The sequence below is a fragment of the Eucalyptus grandis genome, chromosome 1 (assembly GCF_016545825.1).
Source record: "Eucalyptus grandis isolate ANBG69807.140 chromosome 1, ASM1654582v1, whole genome shotgun sequence".
Classification (NCBI taxonomy): domain Eukaryota; kingdom Viridiplantae; phylum Streptophyta; class Magnoliopsida; order Myrtales; family Myrtaceae; genus Eucalyptus; species Eucalyptus grandis.
Window position 1 is genome coordinate 12,504,091 of NC_052612.1, and position 17,880 is coordinate 12,521,970.

Genomic DNA, 17,880 nt, shown 5'->3' on the forward strand with positions numbered 1-17,880 from the left:
GCGACTTGCACCAAGTCCTTGTTGAAGTTTTCCATCATTTACCGACAGGTCAGGGTTGCAATCAAATCAAATATCTTTCAACGGGGACAAGTTATTAGGACATCCAGAACATACTAATGAGAAACGATGAATCGAAACCAAACACGGATAATTCTAATTTGAATTAAATCACACAACAAGTCATTCCATGTCCACTATTTAGGTTGCAAATGCATTTTGGGATAAGCTCTTGGACCAAATCAAAACAAATGGCTCATGCAAATGAATTGATCAAAGAGCGGCCGGCTTTTTGGAGCAACTTGAAGAAGTCCGACAAGTGACGCCCACGGCAAGGAAAGCTCACCGGTTACTCTCTCTCTACCACCCTCTATTTTTGGCTCTCTGTTTTCTCTCTGACTCCCGGAACCATGGATAGACCAAGAAGAAGAAAACTCCGGCCGTCTCTTCCCCCTCTCCGTTCTTTTGTTTCCTGTTTTTCCTTTTTTCCTGAGCTCTCCTTCTAGACATCGCACGCACCTAACGCTCTCCTCTTTTTTCTCTCCCCCGTCCTCTCTGTTTTCTCTCCTTTGGTTCCCTCCCCTTATCCACCCGAATCCTGTGCTCTCCCTCGGTTTTGTTTCTTTTATCTATCTCTGGTTTTGTTGACAAGAAGTCAAAGAAAGACAGACAAAGGAGGGACGAAAGAAACTGTGAGACTTTGACTTCAACCGGAAGTGTGAAAATATACAGGTAATTAGAGACCAGGACCTCTCGCTCTGAGACTTTGACTTCAACCAGTAAGGGTGCCTTTCACGCTATCTGTGAAGGGCAAGTGGCCGACAAGAGGATCCAGTCATTTTCCTTTGGCTTGACCTGTAACCAAGAGTCTGAATGAGAGGGGGAGAAGGGGAAGTTTCGGGGCAGCTCGCCCATTTGGCCCGATCTTTAAAGAATCTCGAAGTCACCTGACATTAGCTTTTGCTGTGGGAAAATCAGCATTGATGTGGAAAATCCGACAAGTGTTGACCACTTTGACCGTGTCCGAGCGTGTCGACGTGTCCAACACGTGTCGGACACGACACGAAAGCACGGTCAACGTGTCCGTGCTTCATAGGTTCTAACACATTCAAAGACTTTCCACAAATTATCTCAGGTAGGTTTCGAGATAACACAGCGAAAAGCCATGGCTTCAAGAAAAGGAGGCGTGATGAACTACAAATGAAGACTTGTCCGAGGCAGGTGATTTCGTGGATGTGCAGAAGTGATCTTTCTTCGCATCTCCTGTCGATCCCAATGAGCCTAAATCAGTCAACAGTTGTTTTGGAACAAAAAAAAGTCAGTCGACCATTCCTCTTATAAATTGCCAACGAGCGCAAGGTAACTGGAAAGTCGCAATTTTGAATGAGCAAAAAAGTTTGATATCCTTTCTGTAGCCAAAGATCACAAGAATGGAACGTCCTAGAGAAAAGTCTCTCTCCCTCATTGGTGAATCCTCATCGACATTAGGGAGGGACTACGAGGTGTTCTTGAGCTTCAGAGGGCCCGACACTCGTTTAACCATCACTGACTCTCTCCACGCGGGCATGATCCAAGCTGGGATACACGTCTTTAAAGATGACGAAGAGCTCCGTGTTGGGGAAGAGATCGGAGGCGAGCTTCTGAGAGCAATCTCTAATTCGAAAATCTACATGCCGATCTTCTCTAAAGACTATGCTTCTAGTAAATGGTGCCTCCGCGAGCTCACGTCCATGGTGGAGCATAGGAAGAGAGACGAGAAAGTGATTTTGCCCATATTCTACGAGGTGGATGCATCCGATCTTAAGCTCAATACCGGATCTTATGGTACGGCTTTACAAAAGCATGAGAGAGAGTCTGGTGAAGACGTGGCAAAGCAATGGAAGGAGGCCCTAAGAGAGGTCGCTGGAATCAAGGGATGGAACTTAAAAGATCACGGGTAATTAATGACAACTTCTGCATCTTGATTCTAAAGTTAGATCATAGTTTCTTATCTAATGAAAACTCATTACATAGATCAACTCTCACTCACAAACAAATATTCTCAAGTCAAATGGAAGATGGAATGGTTGTGCTAATTGTAGGTAAATTGTCAAAAAAAAAAATCCTAAATCTGTTATACTGTTACTAATTTAGTTATAAATGTTTCAATTTTGCCAATTGATTCATAAACTATTTCACCTTTTGACAACTGAGTTCATCCAGCCAATTTTGGCAATGAATCACTAACATGGACGTTGGTTGTCCTACAAGGCATGGTTGCTATTAACATGAACAATTTTTTTAATGATATTTTTAATATTTTATTTATTTTTCTTTTTTCTATTCTTTTTGTCGACGAGGTCGCCGGCCATAGGCAAGCGCCAACGACCCTTACCTGGTGTGGCCAAGGGCATCGCTGCCCTCGCTAGCCACAAGTGAGGGCCTCTGTGCCTATTCCAAGCGCCACGGTGCTCGCCAACCAAAAGGGCGAGAATCGCGGCCCTCACTTGGATTCGGATAAGGGCCAACGCTCTCGCTTGTGGCTAGCAAGGGATGATCTGATGGCAACCTTGCCAGCCCAAGGTTAAGGGGAAAAAGAAAGGGAAAAAGAAAAAGAAATTCGAAAAAAATATTAAATACTAAAAAATTATCAATATCAATGCTGATTGTGCCATGTAGGAACGTCAGCGATTTTCAGCTAAAATTGGGCGGACAAACTCAATTGACAAAATATGAAAGTATTTAAAATTCAATTGGCAAAAGCACAATAATTTTATGACTTTTTGGGCAACTTTTCTACAAATTGCTATGTTTGTTTTCAAAAAGTCAATTGCGTCCGCAAAAAAATATATTAGAAGTCTTAACTGATCCATTGACTGCACTTTGCACATAGTTTATCTCATCTTATGCCGTTCCTCTTCGTGGTAATATCTTATTACGACTTGAATCTTAGAGTAATCAATTGATGATTAACCTTACCCATGAGTCACTCAAGAACGTCTCCTTTCAACCCACTTAAAGTATCGGTCCTCGCGAGTATAAGGTCCCGCCTAAGGATACTCTCCCCTTTTTATGCGTGATTTGGTTCATCTTCGGCCTTTGCCATCCAAGAAACTTGGCACAATCCAAAAGAAATGGGCCTCTTTGGGCCTTTGGGCTAGCGAGATAGTTTGGATGGTCACTTCGCCTGTTAGAATTTAGCTTATTTTACCATCTGAGAACTATTCAGAACTGCCTTTTCCACGCTCAAAAAACAACCTCGGCTTGTGTTGGACCGAATATCAAATAAGCTGATAATTAATGCTTGATTTTAACAATTTAAGTTTCTGGTTATAGATGTGTATGGTTCTGTGCTGACAAATTCTGTCTGTACGTGGCAGCCAACATAAACTTATAGGACTTGTTCTAGAAGAAGTTCTCAAAAAGCTGAGTTATACACAGAGAAACTGGCATGATGACTTGGTAGGTATTGATGATCAAATGGAAGCCGTTACGGAGTTGCTAGGCCTAGGCACTTTCGATGTGCGATTTATCGTGATTCATGGTATGGGCGGTATCGGTAAAACAACCCTTGCTAAGGCTATCTTCAAAAACATCTCTTCACAGTTTCAAGGTTCAAGCTTTCTTTCAGATATTCGTGTAGACAATATCGTAAGTCTACAAACCAAATTATTATTTGACATTCTCCATACCAATTATGCTTCTTTTAGTATGGATGCTGAACATGGGATGGCCATGATTATAAATAGCCTCTATGATAAAAAAGTGATCATTGTTCTTGATGATATAGACAAGAGGGACAAGCTCATGAAACTAGCTGGTAAGTCTAAATGGTTTGGTCCGGGAAGCAGAATTATAATCACAACTAGGAACACTCATTTTTTGACTCCCGAAATCGACACTCTAGATGATAATATCATCCCATTGGCTCATTGAGATTTCTATTTTTTTGAAATGAAGCAAATGGACTTTGACCATGCTCTTAAACTATTTAGCAAGCACTCCTTAGAAAGCAACTCACCTCGACATGATTACATCAGTATTTCAAGTGAAATTGCCAGAATTTGTGGAGGACTGCCATTGGCTCTCGAGGTCATAGGTTCATTACTGCACTCAAAAAGCAAGATGACGTGGAAAGACACGTTGAAGAAGTTGAAGAAAGTGCCCAATGAGGATGTCCAGAAAAAGCTGTTGATAAGTTATGAAGAATTAGAGTACGAGCAACGGCAAATTTTTCTTGATATTGCATGTCATTGCATCGGTGAAGAAAGAATCCCTGCATATTACATGTGGAAAGCTTGTGAGTTTTTTCCAAAAACTGGATTCAGTGTCCTCATTCATTTATCTTTGATAAAAGTCATCGAAGATGATAGACTATGGATGCACGACCAACTTAGAGATCTTGGAAGAGAGATTGTTCGACAAGAATGCTTTCTAGTTCCTGGAAAACGCAGCAGGTTGTGGTGTTTGACGGATGCCTTAAATGTGGTTCAAAATAACCTGGTATGTCTTAGTAAATAAGTTAATTGCTTATGGAAAACTAACGTGCAGTTATGTGTATTTAGACTTCATTTTTGCCCAAAATTTTGCTCATTTTTGTACGCAGGACATTGTTGATTTTGCATAATTTAAGGAAAATGAGCAACATTAAAATAAAAAACTAATTTTTAACATTACCACTCCCATGTAAGTGGGAGAGATAATAATTCATGAAACTTGCCCTTTTTGTATAAGATAATATTTGGGCGAATCACAAAAAAAGTCATAAACCTATTGAAATTGTATCAATTCAGTCATAAGCTTTTTTTCTTTTTTGGTAAATTGAGTCCTAAATCTTTTATATTTGTGTCAATTTAGTCCATTCGGTTAATTTTGGCTAGAATTCACCGATGCATATGTCAGCTATCTTATGTGGCCCGATTGGCATTGACTTTAGACAATTTTTAATAATTTTTAATTTTTTATATTTATTTTCTACTATTTTATTTTCTTCCAACTTTTTTCCTTCCCTTCCTTCTTCCTCCAACTGGTTGTCAAACCTTGGCGATAAACTAGAGTAGTGGGTTGGCTAGGTCGATAGGTGCGAGCTACATCGGCCTTTACATTTGACCAGTTGTCAAGGTTTGGTGACCAGCTAAAGGAAGAAGGAAGGAAAAGAAAATAAAAAAGAAAATAAAAATAGTAAAAATAGATAAATAATTAAAAAATTACTAAAATATTATTTAAAATTGTCAATGTCAACATCTACCATGTCTCATAAGACGGCCGATGTCTATATCAACTATTTCTGACCAAAATTAGTCAAATGGACTAAATTGTCACTAATGCAAAAGATTTATGACTCAATTGTCCAAAAAAAGAAGTCACGACTGAATTGACACAATTTCAATAGGTTCAAGACATTTTCGATAATTTTCCTATAGTATATATGTGCCTCTTTTTTCCTATAGTATATATGCTTTCTATTCTAATATCTAGTACTTACTATGAATCATTCGCTCTCGTGGCTATTTTTTGCTTTGGAATTATTAGGGAACAGACAACATTGTAGCACTCAAACTCAAAGGACTTGTAGACGCGCATAATTTTACAAGTGGTGAATTTTCAAGGTTGCCTAGTTTAAGGTTCCTTGAATTGGATGGGGGAAACTTTGTCGGAGACTTCAAAAATCTTCTTTCAAATCTAACATGGCTCTCTTGGCATCATTGCCCTTCCAACCTACGTACCACTGGTTTATGTCTAAAGAACTTGGCAGTCCTCAAGCTTTCAAAGAGTGATATTACTGAAGATTGGAATGGATGGGGACCATGCATGGTACAATTTCATATAATACATTCGTCTTCCTTTATGTGTGTACACATTTGTCATATTGTGTTGATCTTTACCTATGCCATTATTTTCCTTGATAATTGGTTGTTCCACAGGTGAATGATAACTTGAAAGTCATATATTTGACAAGTTGCAAACGCTTAATGAGGACACCTGACTTCTCCAGGTGCATGAATTTGAAAAGATTGGTTCTCAAAGATTGTATATTATTGGAAGGAATCAATAGCTCTCTCAGTCAGTTAGGACGCCTAAAGTACTTGGAAATCAGTACGACCAATTGTCAATGTGGCATTATTGATCAAGGCTTTTACGGTTTTGACAAGTTTGCAGTTCCTCTAATACCAGACTCAATTGGTGGTTTTAAATCCTTATCAATGCTAAAGGTGGAATATCAAGATGATGTTAGAGAACTTCCACTCTCGATAGGAAAGCTACTAGGTTTAAAACATCTATCTCTACATGGTTGCACTAAGCTTGGAAATCTTCCAGATTCCATTGGAGAGTTGAGATCACTCCTCTATTTGGATTTATCTAGCACTAGTATAACAGCATTGCCAAATTCCATTGGAAAACTAGCATCACTACTCAAAATGGATCTATCTCAATCACCTATTACAGAATTACCTGATTCTATTGGCAATCTTAGACAGTTGAAGTTCATGTGTTTGGATCGCACTTGGATAAGTGAGCTACCGGAGAACATATGGACTCTAGAGAATCTTGAGGAGTTGATTGCTAGAGATTGTAGAAGTCTTGTAGATGAAATTCCAAGGGAAATCATGGGACTATCCCAATTAACGATTCTTAACTTGTCCAGAAGCAATATTAGTAGACTACCAATGACGATTAACCAGCTCCCTAATTTCCAAGAACTTGTTTTATTCAATTGTAACAGGCTTAAGATGTTACCAGATCTCCCAACAAGTTTAATAAAGCTAGAGTTCTCCTCTTCATCATTGCAGGCACTCCCCGACCTCTCGAACCTCACTAATTTACTTCATCTGGACATAACTGATCATGCTTTTGACTTTACGTTCTTAGAAGCTACACAAGGGCGGGTTCAAACTCCAAACCTAGAGTGGCTTGGAAGGCTGCATGAATTGCAGATGTTGAGACTGGTTCTTTCCGATTGCAACTTGCCTCCGACTGACTTGAGCTCCCTTTCTCAACTCCGATCACTTGAAATAACTTGTCCAGACCCACGGTCTCTGACACAGCTTCCGTCTAGTTTAAAAGACTTGATTTTAGAAGACGTCAAGATACCAATAGAATGGCCACTGCTCTCCAACTTGGGAAATTTGATTGAATTAAAGCTCCTTGGTTGTCGGTTAACAGAGATTGAGTTCGACAATGTGCATGGACAGCTAGAGAAACTCCGGCATTTGCAAGTGCGCAACTGTGAGCGGCTTGTGATGCTATCCAATCTATCGAGCTTAAAGGAGCTCCGAGTGCTAAGTGTGGAGTATTGCCGTCAGCTAGTTGAGATCAAATCCCAACCATCCTCAACTGGAGATTGTAGTTCCACAGAAAGATTCATTCCTCATATGCAGCAACTCCAAAAGCTACAGTCGTTGAGAGTTTATTATTGTGTATCACTGCAAATGTTGCCTGCTTTACCAAATGCATGCGATGCCGATGTTATTGGATGCCCGGGCTTACGAATGGCCAAATCTTGAAAACTACAATTTTGATTCAAGAGACCTCAGCCAGCTAAGGGCCTCTCCTGAAAAAGAAAATTTAGGCCCAAGAGACCTCAGCCCACTAAGGCCCTCTCTTGAAAAAGAAAATTTAGGCCCAAGAGACCTTAGTCCACTTTCCTTAGCCCATCTTCTTGTTTCCTTCTGGAGCTGGTTCATTGGAAAAATAAAGAGCATAAAAAGAGAGGAGTGAGTTGGCAAAAGAAAGAGAAAACAAAAATGAGGAAATTAAGAGTGGGAGGAAGGGGGTTCTGTTGCATGCACACTTCGGAGGTCTTGAAAGCTAGCGTAAATCGTGTCGAAGCACCCGGTAAGAATTCGAAACCTTAATTCATCTGATTAAATCAAGGGAATTCCTCAGTTAAGTTGTAATATTAGGTCAGTTTAGTTCGGGTTTTAGGTTCCTAGATTAATTGTAGAGATTGCTGTGCCGTGAAATTGTGTTGTTTTGAAACTTGAGGTTGTCTTGGAATCTTGAGATTTTATGGAATGCGATTTGGACTTTCCCTTTGAGAGATATTGATTTGTCAAAGGCCTTGAAAATTATTTTAGAGTAGTTGCAACCAGTAGTGTTCCACCCTGGGTTTCATCAATTGTCGGCCAAATTTGGTTCTAAGGAGTTTTAATCATTTAGTACTTTGGATGAGCTCTCTTTTGGCTGTGCACTCACTTGAAACAAGTTAAGGTAGAGAGATATGACGCACCAAAATTCGCTGTGTAAGACTAGGTTGTTGCTTTGTTCACTACAGCAAGTTTGATGCTTGTGCGGCCTTTTTATTGACTCATAATGGACGTTTTGACCCCAATAGTTAGCGTCGCTTAATATAATCTTAGTTGAGGTTAGTTGATATGTAAGTTTGACATTTGGTTAATGCTTTCTTTGATAAGATTTTAAAGCTTTTCAAGCAGGTATAGCTTTTAATTTGGCTTTTGGTTAGCGAGGAGTGGTGCTTACTTCTATGATTTGTAAACTTACATCTTGAAAATCATAGGAGCTAGATATGCTATAAGTTATAAATGAGACATTGCATGTTATGATATTTATTTAAAAAATGATGTTTAGAGCATCTTTATTCCATAAAAGCTTAATCGGGTTTTTACTACTTGTTCGGTTATTTGAAATGTCATAGTAAAATATCTCTTGAAATAGTTTAAGAGTTGATTACTTATGAAATGGTTTGAGAAATTGTTCATGAAATGCACTCTTTTTGTGGATGGAATTGCAAAGGGTTATATGTATTGATGCAAATATGGCTTGTGAATTTTTGAAATGGTTTTGTGACTTGTTGAGAGGATTGTCTTGATGGATTTTATCCTCTTGTTGTTGATCTAAAACCATTGAAGTATTGTGAGTATGCATACCTCTTCTTAGGATGTCCTATATGGCCAGAGCCACTAGCTAACGATAATGGGGACATACACCAAGGAGGGAATGAAGTTTACCTAAGAAGTATGATTCACTTAGCTATTGAAGTAGATTTGTTGAAGAAAAGAGGAGGAAATGAAGTTTACCTAAGAAGTATGATACGTAGCCAATTCATTTCCAGAAGCAACTTGCAATACAATTTAATACATATATGCTCACTTTAGTATAACCATTGTGTCTCAGGTTTATTATGCTTTAGTCAATTTTAGGCATTAACAGCTCCATAGGCTTGGTGTGTTTCAATAACAAGCACATAATAGATATTGATTGTGTGTGCCTTAACGAGAAAATATTTAGTGGTATGTGCGCGCCACGTCATCCATTGACGTGATGCGCACATACCACTCAGATATCGACATGTGTCCTTTGGGGACTTGCTGGAAAATGAAAGGGCTGGCTTGGCTCAACTTGGCTCGCTGGCAGAAGAAAAGACACGCTAGTGGGTTGAGAAATGTGTGACGCTCCCGCCCGAAAAATTTCTCTCTTCTCAATTGAATTTTCTGGGTTTTTTCTCTCTCTCTCTTCGCAGGAGAACAAATGGAGAACAACCGAGACCCGTGTTTCCTTCTCCGCGCATCCCACCCCCTCTGCTTTCGCTTCCACCTCCACCTCCCCAAAAGCCTTGTCGGTCATCTGCCTCTGGCATGCCGCCTCCTCCAAGAGCCTCGCCAGTTGCATTCAAGTCCCAACCCCTTCCGCCTCTAACGGTTCCCGTGGAGATCGAGCACAAGGTTTGTGTTCGCATTGGTCTCTCGGCAACTTCTTGACCTCCGTTCAATTGCATTCCTCTAACGAGCGTGTCATCAGCTCTGACTCCGAGCCGCCGTGAGGTCTTTGGACTCTATGTCCTCGAGGTTGATGGTTGGGACCTGAGGGCCTCGTGCTTCAACTCCTCCTTCGCCTCCCCAAAAGCATCGCTAGTCATTTGCCGCTGGCATATTGGCCTTCGAGAGCCCCGCCGATCGTAGCTGGGTCCCGAGCCCCCTCTCCCTCCGCCTCTGCCTTCAATTGTTTCCAATGCAGAGATCGAGCACAGGAGGAGAAGAGAAGAGAGGACAAAACTACCCTCCTCCTTCCCCTCCCGTCCCCTAAACTCCTCTCGTTGTTCCCGACAACTTCATCGATGCCTTCGGTAGTTGTGTCCGATTCAGCGCAATCCCCAGAGAACTCCAAAAGGAAGAGCAAAGAGAAGAAGATGAAGGCAAAGGTCCAACTCGAGGCCAATGGTGGCTTCGAGTCTCCAACGTCGGACAAGAAGCATAAGAAGGAAAAGAAGAGCAGTAGCAAAGGCTCCGAATCCAAGCAGCCAAAGCTCCTAGAGCATCAAGGGGATGTGAAGAAGGAGAAGAAGAGGAAGGCGTTGGAGTTGCGCGAGGACGACAAGGAAGACAAGAGCGAGACCAGCTCTGAGTTGGTTGACCCCGAGAACTTGAAGGGGAAGAAGAAGAAGAAGAAGAAGAAGACGAGGTTGAGTGACGGCAATGATGAGGTGGCTCAGGAGGAGAACCCCACCGTTGTGTCAAATTTCAGGATCTCGGACAGCTTGAGGTTGAAGTTGAAGGACAATGGGATCGATGTGCTTTTTCCCATTCAGACCATGAGGTTTGATATTGTCCTCGATGGGACCGATTTGGTTTGCTGTGCCTGCACTGGCTAGGTATGAAAACTTTTTATTTGAATTCCACAGGATTGACATGTCGAGTTGCGTGCTTGTTTGAAATCTACTAATTAATTGACAAGTTAGAGAAGTGAATGGCCTGGACGTTGGAGTAATGATAGTGTGTGATGCGGAAAAAGGTCACAAAGCTGACATATATGAAAAGAGAAGTAGGTTTTATTTGCTCTATGAGTAGTGAATGGTTGATGTATGAGCTTGGTGAATGTTGTTTTAATTAATGGCACAACAAAGCAATTATGGTGTAGAGTGTAGCACAGTGCAAATGGTTCGTGAAATGTCTTTCGTGCATTTCTGGTCCTAAATCCCTATATTTCAGCCCTTATTGTCACTGTAAAAGACAAATTCCGACTGATCTTTACAGGCATTCGAACCTACAGCTGATAATTCGACCAAAAAACCTACAGCTAAATAAATCTTCTAGTTTGTGGCAGAGTCATCTGTACATTACTTCATTGGTGCTATTTGATATATAAAAACCAAAAGTGCGTGAAGACTGTTTGGCTGCAGTTGCATTTCAAGTTTTTTTTAAAGATGATTGGCTACTAGGAACATCAGTTTTTGAACTGTTTGCTCATTTCTGTAGTTGATGGGTTTTAATTTTTTAGCATTGATTATCACCTTGTTCACTGTGTGAATTGTACCAAGGCAAAACTCTAGCTTTTGTCTTGCCCATTTCGGAATCTTTGACGAATGGGCCTACAAAAACCTCAAGGAAGATAGGATGTGCTAGGCCACCAAGTGTTTTGGTGCTTTTACCTACTAGGGAATTGGTCAAGCATGTATTGCAATCAAGCTAATGGAAATAATCTCATCTCTTTACAAAGATAGATGTCTGACATCGTTTACTCTATTATTTTAGGTGTTTTCTGATTTTGAAGTTTATGGTGGAGTAGTGGGCTTAACATCATGTTGTTTGTATGGTGGAGTACCTAGCCAGGTGAAAGTAATTCATTGAATTGGAAGCTTATTTGGTTTTCTTTCATCCACTGGGAATAACGCATGTTCACAGTTGTTACATTTTGTGGCAGAACGACATTGAGAGGGAAAATATTGACTTGAGCTCTTTAACCTTCCGTGTCCTTCATGAGGCTGATGAAATGCTAAGGATAGGTTTTGTTGAAGATGTGGAGCTAATTCTTGGTGTGTGTGTACTAATTTTTTTCACTATGAAGTTTCTGGTGGAAATATGCTTTACTTATTTATTCCAATTACAATTATTATTAGTGATGTTATTTTTTGAAATTTGACAATAGGTTTTTCAATTTCAGCATCATGTAGTTGCTTAGAACCTTTTAAAGAAGAGATTTTTAAATCTTTTTTCAAAGAAAGATCTTTATTTTCTTTGTGCCTTTTAAATTCTCTACTACATGTAACATATCTCTTATTTTGCATACATTAAGAGGGGCTCAAACCAATATTACTATTCCTCTGCTTGAGGCTTGTCTGAGTAGATTTACATAAGGCATTATCTAGGCTGCAGTTTGAAAATCGATAATCTCCTCAGATATTAGGAGAATTTCTGTCTCAATTATGTGATTTTTTTTTTATTAACCACATTGCTGATAGATGTAGATATACTTATCCTTCAATTCTTTTGGTTCTTGCAGGCAAGGTGAAGGATACAAATAAAGTTCAGACGCTGCTCTTTAGCGCTACTTTACTGGACTGAGTGAAGGGTGTATGTAACTCAATCTAGCAAAATTGTTTTGTTGTTCTGAATTTGTATCTTGGTCGTCAATATTTGGTTTTCCTTATTTGCTGTCATGCAAACTCATCTTCACTCAACTTTTCCTGATAGCGTGACTTTGCATTTCCAGATTTCTTCTAGGTTCCTTAAACTGAACAAGAGAACTATAGATCTAGTAGGTAAAGAGAAAATGAAGGCCAGCGCCAATGTTAGGCATATTGTTATTCCTTGTACAAGCTCAGCTAGACCTCAGCTTATCCCAAACATATATGCTGTTACAGTAAGTTAGTTGTTTCCATTTTCATTTCTTCAATGCTGTGCTCTTTTGTTAGTCACAAGATTTACTTGACACTATACAATTTTTAAACTTTCTTCTCTGGTTGGATTTTCTTTAGTGGAGGCCGTACCATAATTTTTACTGAGACAAAGGAATTTGCTTCTCAACTTTCAGGATTGTTGCCTGGAGCACGGCCCTTGCATGGAGACATACAACAAGCCCAACGAAAGGTAAATGATGAATGTGCAGAATCTTTGGAATCTTTAGAGATACTAATACACGTAAGAGTATTAATGTTGTAACACACTGAAGAGGAGATGAACAAAGAAGATAGAGCATGGTTTATTATACTAAATCACATGACTATGAATAGTTGGTTTGCCTGCTTTCCAGTTGTCAACCACATATAGCAGGTGACAATGTCGTGCGAGCTTGTTACTATCTTAATCAAATCAACCAACCTAGTTTGCCTAGAATTTCATTTTCTTGTAGAGTGTTGATATATTGATGTGCGGTGGCTTCACAAGGTATATATGATTATGGCAATAAATGTTACATCCAGAGGCAAAGATATTGGTCTATAGCAAAAAATTCCCTCTAATTACAAAATATTTTCAGAGAATAAAGGTGGCTGATGCTTATAGTGGGGTACCTACCCTCAAATTTTTTAGTGATGAATGCATAGGTCTAGGCTTCAATAGAATGAATTATGAGCATTTGCTTTTGGATCTAATTCATTGGTAGGTCCGGCATAATGACTGGAAACAATATTCTTTTGTTAATTCACATGGGCTATCTGTTTAAGTGATGCATTCTTTGTGTGTCACTTGTTTTCTGGTTTCGTGTACGCAAGTATTTCTAGAAATTAACTCTCACACTCTAGGACATGTTTGGTTACACTTAAGCAAAAGCGATAAGTTCTTTAAAATATTATTTGAATTTGACAAATACTATGAATGAATTATTTCTGAGTTTATATGACGATACTTGAGTGTTGTGATGATTTCGAGAGTTTCAGATTTAAAAGAAGTGTGTGCGAGCCACAAGATTTATATTAAGCAAAAACAAAATGTAAAAGACCATCCGGATACATGCTTAGAATGGCTACCAATGACCATCTATATTAAAATGGCCGAAACCTTTTTTGCCTCTTAATTGACGCGGGACATGCTTTTCCCTGCTTAAACTTTGCTTCTTGTGTGTAGGTTACGCTTGCTGGTTTCAGGTCTGGCAAGTTTATGATATTGGTGGCCACGAATGTGGTGGCATGAGGATTGGACATCAATGATGTCCAGTGAATTATCCAGGTATGTTGTATGTGATATGTTTTGATTTGCTGTTTTTCTTTTTGTTAAATGCAGTCATGCTGATAGTTGGCCTTCTGTTTTTTTGGTTAAGTGCAGGCCTCCACGTGATGTTGAAGCATATATTCATAGATCTAGACGCATAGGGAGAGCTGGTAATTGTTCAACTTGAAACCTGCATTTTCTGTAGCTTCATTATTTTTGTAGCTCGCCAGATTCTGAGGGCAATGTTGTTTTCTGGGCAATACTAGAGTAGCTGTCATGCTGTATGATTGAAGAAGGGCAAATGTATCTAAGATCGAAAGAGTCTGGTGTAAAATTTGAACACATCGCTGCTCCGCAGCCAAGTGATGTTGCTCAAGCTGTTGGCGTCGAAGCTGCAGAATCAATAAGACAAATTTTTGATAGGTACAGTCATTCTTTTTGCTGAGAAGCTGAATCATTGCCTGTAACAAGATGCTAATATCCTCCAAAATGCAGTGTCATTCCAGCATTCAAGTCTGTAGCCGAGCAACTACTGAACACGTCAAGCATGTCTGTAGTTGAATTACTTGCAAAGGCTCTTGCTAAAGCTTCTGTAAGTTTATTTTCCACTCACGTCTTGTTACTTCAACAAAGCTTATTTCTTTAATTGCACTTCCTTGACACACATCTCTTTTCCTTCTTTCTTCAGTTATTTAACAAATATAATGTGTACTCTTCCTTTTTTCAGGGTTATAGTGAAATAAAGAGCAGATCACTGCTTTCGTCACTTGAAAACCATGTAACCTTACTTCTTGAGACTGGAAGGCCCATTTATACACCTTCGTAAGCATGCGAGATCTCTGTTGGCAAATAGTTGTATTGCTTTGCAGTACTGCTTTGCAGATATTGTGTGGAAGTGGGGGCTGGCCCCCTTCTAGCTTTGGTACTGTATTCTATTCTCACCTGATCTGACTCTGGGCTTACGCGTCACTTTGATTTTAGGTATGCTTTCGGTGTCCTGAGGAGATTCTTGCCTGAAGACAAAGTAGAGTTTGTGAAGGGTCTTACTCTCACAGCTGATGGAAATGGCGTTGTATTTGATGTGGCAGCTGAAGATCTAGAGTTTCCTTGCTGGTACTTAAACTACAGAACTCAGCAGGCTCCTAAGTCATAAGTGATGCTGCACTTTATGCATACTTTCCATAGATTTTTCTATTATTTTAGCAATGTTGTAAATTAATCAGCCTACTGTAGCCAATGATTTTAATATTTCTCTCTCCTCTAGTTTGCAGGTCAGGAGAATGCAGCAAATGTAAGCTTAGAGGTGGTAAAAACATTGCCGTGTCTCCAGGAGAGAGACCAATCAAGAGGGGGAGGATTTGGCGGTGGGGGGTGGTCGTGGCGGCTATGGTGGTAGGGGCGATGGTTTTTCTTGGGGTAGAGGTGGTAGTTTTTTTGGCCAAAGGAATGGCCGGTTTTCTCGTGGCTTCGGTGGCGGGAGAGCTCGCGGCAACAATAGAAGGTGATAAATAAATCTGCAACCAGTTCCTTGGCGTCGGAGCTTCCAGGAAAAAAAAGGCATCGATGTCGATGCGGAAATTTTGGCTGATTTTATGATTTTAGGAACGTAGCCTCAAGCGTTTGTAATGAATGACCCACCATAGGATAAAGTATGTGGTACCTTGGTCCCATTTTGTCCTAATATATTTGGTATATTTTCTCAGTCAACTCTATTTCTTTTTCTTAGTTTTTTGTGGGGGCGTTTTAGTGATGTCTCCACCTTTCTAAATTTTTGTTTTTGTTGCAAATGTGAGTTGTACGCTTGGGTATATATTCTTGATCAGTTCAATATAAGAGTTGTTTCCTACTTTTGTGCTTATCACCAATTGACGAAATGAAGAAAAACGCATGTTTAACATTACAATATGTTAAAATCAAGGGCATAATATCATTGTAGAGCCTCGCCGTGGCTAGGCGAGGCCACTGGCCCTCGTCAACCGATCGCCGGCCATGGCCGAGGCTGGCAACCGGCCAAAAGGGAGAAAAAATAAAAAAAAAAAACAAATTTCAGAAAAAAAAAAAGAAAAAGGAAAAATAAAATAAAAATATTAAAAAAATTAAAAGAAACAAAAAAATTATAAAAGTTTACCAAACGTGTTTCTGTTATTTTTTTATTTCAGGAACATGAATTTTGTGCAGTTATTAAACGCGTTCTGCTGTTTAAAAATTGTTTCCAGGAACAGAAATAGTTTTTTCTATTTTTGTTCCCTAGAACAATTTTTGAACAGAAATGTTACCAAACGCAGCCTAAATGATCCAACCAGACAAGGAAAAATCCAAGTCTAATTACAATAGAGGGTGTCAATAGTAGTTCAAGTAGGTATAATACTCATGATGTAATTTCCCAAAAAAAAAAAAACTACTTACATCCAAAAGTGAATTGTTGCATTGATCAATAATTCAACATCATCCTTACCAAAATAATAATAATAATAATAATAATAATAATAAAATAATAATAATAATAATAATAATTCAACATCATAATATGGCATTCTTTATTCTAGTAGGAGCAATGAACTATACAAGTCCCAAAAAATATTTACAAATTGATCCAACTCTATGTAGAAGTGTATGCTCATAGCAAAAAGACGTAGGAGGTGCGGATTGATCTTATCCTATGTATAAGTGCATGCTCATAGCAAAAAAAAAAAAAAAAAAAAATCCAAAAGCTACACTAATTGAAATTAGTTAACCATCTACACTTTCAAGAGAATTTGTCTTATCATTTCGAAATCAAAAGCCATCTTTCATCTTGGTCATTTTGCCATGCGCCCTTTTTCAACTTTCTTTGATTACACAAACATTTTCTCTATCTACTTGGCAATGGCAACTTGCTTCTCACGACAGTCACTCATACAAAATGTCCTCAGGTTGCAATGTATCGTAAACATTTCTTATCATTTCTTCAACTTACAATTTTGAAGTTAAAATCATGCTCCAAAATGTTGAATTTAATCTTGAACAGATCAAACGTGTTCACTAGCACAACCAGAATGAAAACAAAGTAATCTAAACAATGAAAGAATCACATCAAAGAAACCTAGGCAAAAAAAAAAAAGGGCTTTTAAGGACTAGCTAGGCAACTTGAATTACCTTACGGCAGGGGTTACACCAACCTTGTGATCATAATCCAACCAACTAACCTTGTGATCATAGTCTAACAAAGCCCAACAAAATTAGTATTTCTGAACCGGCAGAAGCCCTTGCTCAGAATTTCAACACGGTCATAGAATGATGGATTAAGCTATAACAAGGTTCCTCCATATATTCTACTTGATTTACTTCAAATAGTGAACTAAGAAGAAATTGAGATACATTTATGCAATGCAAATGTTACTTGTACCTTGAGAAAGACCAACATTAATGATTGCAAACTATTATTAATGTCAATCCTGCAAACAAACATAATGAGAGTATTAGAATGACTTCATGCAAAAATAAGCTAAAATAATTGATGAAATCATTTGGCCATATTAAACAAGTGGCATACCTCATACAAGGCGCCTCCTATGCATGAAAACGCTTTTCTCTTTCTCTTCTCCTCGGCACCCTTGATCTGAGTATTTGGTACATATTTTAACCTTCTCTAAAAGGGATCAAGTACTTGAATTCCACAATTTCTACATATTTAGATTCATCACATTTCCCCAAGAAATCAACATGATCTTTACATATTAGAGATTGCATTTTCGGTGTGATTTGAGAACGAAGATGCAATAAGATTGTAGTTGCAAGCTCCTCTGTTACATCATGATTGACACTATCGTTCAAACACTTAAAGCTAACCGCATCAATCTCTTCAAACGCAATGTCTTTAATTTAATCGCATCATGAGAGCTTTATGCAACATCTTCACAATAAGTCTCTTATTTTGCAACTTTTGTCCATCTTTTCAAAATATATTGCGATAGAATGCTTGTAACATTTGCAACATTTGTCAAGATGTATAGAGCATGCTTACATAACCATCCTTGCATTT

At 39.0% G+C, this 17,880-nt stretch overlaps 2 protein-coding genes and 1 pseudogene across 2 annotated transcripts; all 3 read left to right on the forward strand.

Annotated features, from left to right (window-relative positions):
- The first annotated feature begins 1,427 nt into the window (after positions 1-1,427).
- On the forward strand, positions 1,428-4,603 carry LOC120295448 (TMV resistance protein N-like). Its single transcript, XM_039316618.1, has 4 exons — positions 1,428-1,933; positions 3,357-3,627; positions 3,937-4,479; positions 4,583-4,603. Exons 1-4 carry the CDS (start codon positions 1,428-1,430, stop codon positions 4,601-4,603), a joined length of 1,341 nt encoding a protein of 446 aa, XP_039172552.1.
- Positions 4,604-6,179: 1,576 nt separating this feature from the next.
- Positions 6,180-7,481, forward strand: LOC108957229 (disease resistance protein RUN1-like). The gene has a single exon (XM_039316621.1). It carries the CDS (start codon positions 6,180-6,182, stop codon positions 7,479-7,481), a length of 1,302 nt encoding a protein of 433 aa, XP_039172555.1.
- A 2,570-nt stretch (positions 7,482-10,051) lies between these two features.
- Positions 10,052-15,364, forward strand: LOC104428884 (annotated as a pseudogene).
- Positions 15,365-17,880: the final 2,516 nt, after the last annotated feature.

Excerpts from the sequence above, each read along its gene's own strand:
- LOC120295448 (XM_039316618.1), top strand. The coding sequence starts at position 1,428 with ATGGAACGTCCTAGAGAAAAGTCTCTCTCCCTCATTGGTGAATCCTCA. Across the intron at positions 1,934-3,356 it reads TGGAACTTAAAAGATCACGG|CCAACATAAACTTATAGGAC; the intron begins GTAATTAATGAC and ends TGTACGTGGCAG. Across the intron at positions 4,480-4,582 it reads ATGTGGTTCAAAATAACCTG|GACATTGTTGATTTTGCATA; the intron begins GTATGTCTTAGT and ends TTTTGTACGCAG.
- LOC108957229 (XM_039316621.1), top strand. The coding sequence starts at position 6,180 with ATGCTAAAGGTGGAATATCAAGATGATGTTAGAGAACTTCCACTCTCG.